We start from the raw sequence: 4,536 nt of genomic DNA on the forward strand, positions 1-4,536 counted from the left end.
TTGCATATCAATATGATGAAAATATACATCGTAAAATGTTGGTCAAAGTTCTTACTGTTTGACTCTAAAAAAGGAAACCATGACAATTAATTGTGGACGGAGGGAGTAATCACAATCTATTTTAGCATATAACGTGTGTATATACTCTAGGTTAAACTAATTAATGTACATAGCTACTGTTTAGGTTGTCCTTAATTACCTCTAATTAACCAAGTTGTCTTACTACTACAACACTTTTATTTTTCTTCTGAAAAAATAAACACGTTTAATTTCCCAAAAATATTGCATAATAAACAAATAGAGGAAACTACTTATCCACTACTCAACATGATTAATTCGTAAATATCGGTTAATTATAATTTGTACATTGGGTGCTTTGCCTCATAAAGCGGAGCCATTACTTCACAAAAGTGGCAAAATGGGATGAGTAATTGTTAATTAATTAAACAACATGGGAATGAGGATGAAGCCCTTAACATCCCTTCAAGGCTTATTGTTCTCCTCTCCATTACCATGTCTCTCTTCCACTAATCACCATTTTTTCCCCTAACATTTTTGTTTTTCCATTTTTTACACATAACAAAAATGAGCAATTCCCCATTGGCAACGGGCACCATCACGACTCGTCGGAGACCGATAGATTCCGTTGAATACGTGGAGGAAAATGGTAACGGGAAAGTTAATATTGGACAGCATCATCATCATCGAAGAATAACGTCGTCGGTTAATTCGTTAATGAGACCAGGAAGATACCTAAGCCGTTGGATTTTTGGTGCATTAATGTTACTTATGATTTCCACCATGCTTGTGAAGATTATTCTCATACATTTATTTCTTAGAGTTAATGCCACCATGACTTCCCATCATGATTTCTTACAACTTCCACGTCATGTCATGCATGAACAGGTTCATCAATCTTTTCTTTTTATTTCCCCTTTAATTTGTTGTCACGAGTCATAGGTGGATTCAGGATTTTAACTAACATTATAGGTTTAAGTTCTGGATTGTACTAATCATAGGTTTAATTTCCTGGATAATGTCTTCCCAGAATAGTGAAATTTGGGCAAACATCGGAAGTGATAAGTTTTATAAATGCATCGATCGATCAAGTATAAAGACAAGTATGTATACTTAATTAACACTTGATAATTGGAGCAATAAGTATTAATTTGTCATTAAGTGTAAACATTTTTTTTTCTCAGGAGGCAAAAGTATGAGCAATGGTTATATTTTAGTTCATGCAAATGGAGGACTTAACCAAATGAGAAGCGGGGTAAGACTAACTACTTTATTAATTAATTACCAGTTTTTTTTGTTTAATAGTGTTCTAATGTTAAACCAATTGTACTATGTAATTTTTCATTTTTTTTCGAGTTCGATTGTATATGTGAAAATGAATAATTACTTATCATAATTTTACTAAAACTTTGATGCAGATAAGCGATATGGTAGCAGTAGCAAAACTTATGAATGCAAGCTTGGTTCTTCCTATGTTAGATCACAAATCCTTTTGGACAGATCCTAGGTGCAAATAAATATACATATTCATTCTCCTGGTATTTAATTATTTGAAATAAAGTTGAAAAAAATAATTAAAATGCATCTTATATTGTTAATAATTAATTCTGTTTTACAGTGAATTCAAAGATATCTTTGACTGGCAACATTTCAGAAAATCTTTGGAAGATGATATTGAAGTATTGGAGTCTCTTCCTCCAAGTGTTGCAAATATTAAACCTTTCCTCAAGGCACCTGTTTCTTGGTCAAAGGCATGCTTAGCTTCTTCATATACATATATTTTCCCCGCCCTTCAAAAATGTTGCCACATCCGTGTCAGATTCTCCAAAAATACACTACTTTTGGAGTATATGACACACGTAGACATTTTTGAAAGGTCCTAGCTAGCAACATAGATTTGCCCCAAATTAATGGTGAGTTTCTACTTTGGTTGATTATATTAATTTAGTGCAGGCCAGTTACTATAATAGAGAAATTTTGAAGATATTGAAGAGACACAAAGTAATAGAATTCACTCACACTGATTCGCGGCTCGCTAACAATGGCATCCCAGATTCAATCCAAAAACTCCGATGCCATGCCATGTATGAAGCCATTCGTTTTACGGAGAAAATTGAACAACTTGGAACAAAGTTAGTAAACAGACTCAAGGAAAATGGTGAGCCATATATAGCTCTGCATTTAAGGTAGGTACAAATTACTTAAATACATACCTGAAAACTATAATTTTTATCGTTTTAGAAATTAAGTTACATACATTTATGACAGATATGAGAAAGATATGCTGGCTTTCACAGGCTGCAATCATAATCTTACACAAAAGGAAGCAGAGGAGCTTCGAAAATTAAGGTACAAAACTAAGCATTGGAAAGAGAAAAGGATAAATGGGACAGAAAAGAGGGTTCTGGGGCTATGTCCTATGACACCTCGAGAGGCTGCCATTTTTCTAGAGGCGATGGAATATCCATCAAACACTAAAATCTGCATAGTCGCGGGAGATATTTTTGGACAAAATGGATTAAAGGCACTTCAAGAAAGGTATCCAAATGTATATTACCATTCCAATTTGGCAACAGAGCAAGAGTTGAAACCTTTTATGCAAAGGCATAATCAGCTTGCTGCATTAGATTATATTTTAGCTCTTCACGCTGACGTTTTCTTATACACCTATGATGGGAATATGGCCAAGGCAGTTCGTGGTCATCGCCTATTCCAAGGCTTCTGGAAGACCATCAATCCGGACAAGTAAGTATTAGACATCATCAATGTTCAATTTTTCTAGCATTTACTTTCTTTATGCTTTTTGGACGGTGTCGAACGTTACGCCTCTTGGGTCCGAACGCGACGGCACGCGTTTTTGGACAAGTCGAACGGTGTCGAACGTTACGCCTCTTGGGTCCGAACGCGTCGTCAATGAATAAAACTTCAAACGGCCATAACTCGGGCCTCGGGTGTCCGTTTCAGGCGATTTTTTTTTTGAATCCGCGTATTTTTTCGAGATCTACGCGTTCCAAACTGCCTTAAGGCCGTTTGGTCGAACCGATTTTCGGACCCAAGTGGCGTAACGTTCGGACCCAAGGGGCGGAACCGTTTGACATGTCCAAAAACGCGTTCCGTCGCGTTCGGACCCAAGAGGCGTAACGTTCGGACCCAAGGGGCGGAACCGTTTGACATGTCCAAAAAGGCGTAACGTTCGGACCCGAGGGGCGGAACTGTTTGACATGTCCAAAAACGCGTTCGACACCGTCCAAAAACGCGTTCCGTCGCGTTCGGACCCAAGAGGCGTAACGTTCGACACCCAAGGGGCGGAACCGTTCGACTTGTCCAAAAACGCGTTCCGTCGCGTTCGGACCCAAGAGGCGTAACGTTCGGACCCAAGGGGCGGAACCGTTTGACATGTCCAAAAAGGCGTGACGGGCGGACGCGAGGGGCGGGGCGGCTGGGCATGTCCAAAAACGCGTTCGACACCGTCCAAAAACGCGTTCCGTCGCGTTCGGACCCAAGNGGAACGGTTCCGCCCCTTGGGTCCGAACGTTACGCCTCTTGGGTCCGAACGCGACGGAACGCGTTTTTGGACGGTGTCGTAGCTTGTGTTAAATAGTTTTGTTCACTTGTTTGTTTGACATGTTGTTTCAGGCAAAATTTTGTTAGACTTATGGATGGAATGGACAACAAGAAGCTAACTTGGAAAGAATTTGCAACTCAAGTTAGGGGCTTACATGTAAACAGAACAGGAGCACCAAATGCTAGAGTTGTTGGGCATTCACCTAAACTGGAGGAAAATTTCTATGCAAATCCTTTCCCTGGTTGTATTTGTCTCAGACCAAAACATGAGAAGAGCAGATGATTGCCAAGGCCAGAGGTGTAGACATCAGTTCGTAATTCCTTATAGGCTTCCAAAGGCTAAATTCTCAGAAGCAGATGGAAATGTTTATGATGAGTATCACTTCTCATCCACCCAACATATACAATTTTGACGGGTTCAACTTTTAAGGTCCACATACACTTTGAGTTCAGAATTCAATATTTATGTAATTATTCACATGTATACTCTGTGTTGTTGAGTTGAACCGTAAAATGTAAGGTCCATCTTTCTGCCTCTGCAATTCAGAGCCAGATCAGATCGCTTGTATATAATCTTCAGGTTCCCAGTTCTTTTCACTAACTGTATATCCAGAAATATTAAATCAATAGACTGATGCTTACACAAATTAAAATCAAGTTTACATCTCAGTCATCAGATTATAACTAGAGCATGCATGTTTATTTGTTCCAATTTGCAATGTACAATTCAACATTCTCCACATGAATTCGTGAATTGTACTTAGTGAGTGTATCAAAATATATAGTCAGTGTATAAGTCATGTATATTTAAGCTATATAGTATAATCAATGTATATTTTCTATGACTTTTTGACAAATTATATTGTGTACTCAGCTATGACGTTTGACTCTTTTTATGTAAATAAAACATGACTATATTTATTGTACGCTTTATTGTTGGCTAGGCATAGGGGA

At 38.2% G+C, this 4,536-nt stretch overlaps 1 protein-coding gene across 1 annotated transcript; it reads left to right on the plus strand.

The window, feature by feature from the left end:
- Positions 1-573: 573 nt before the first annotated feature.
- LOC125858816 (O-fucosyltransferase 19-like) lies at positions 574-3,865 on the plus strand. The gene is made up of 8 exons (XM_049538611.1): positions 574-906; positions 1,049-1,121; positions 1,203-1,273; positions 1,437-1,525; positions 1,637-1,769; positions 1,972-2,204; positions 2,287-2,763; positions 3,655-3,865. The coding sequence occupies exons 1-8, from the start codon at positions 586-588 to the stop codon at positions 3,863-3,865; spliced, it is 1,608 nt and encodes a 535-aa protein (XP_049394568.1). The 5' UTR covers positions 574-585.
- Positions 3,866-4,536: the final 671 nt, after the last annotated feature.

The sequence above is a fragment of the Solanum stenotomum genome, chromosome 3 (genome assembly GCF_019186545.1).
Source record: "Solanum stenotomum isolate F172 chromosome 3, ASM1918654v1, whole genome shotgun sequence".
Lineage (NCBI taxonomy): Eukaryota > Viridiplantae > Streptophyta > Magnoliopsida > Solanales > Solanaceae > Solanum > Solanum stenotomum.

Bases quoted from the DNA above. Each gene is read 5' to 3' on its own strand.
- LOC125858816 (XM_049538611.1), top strand. From the start codon at position 586: ATGAGCAATTCCCCATTGGCAACGGGCACCATCACGACTCGTCGGAGA. The intron at 1,122-1,202 runs GTATGTATACTT...TTTTTTTCTCAG, and splicing joins TCGATCAAGTATAAAGACAA to GAGGCAAAAGTATGAGCAAT. The intron at 1,770-1,971 runs GCATGCTTAGCT...AATTTAGTGCAG, and splicing joins CACCTGTTTCTTGGTCAAAG to GCCAGTTACTATAATAGAGA.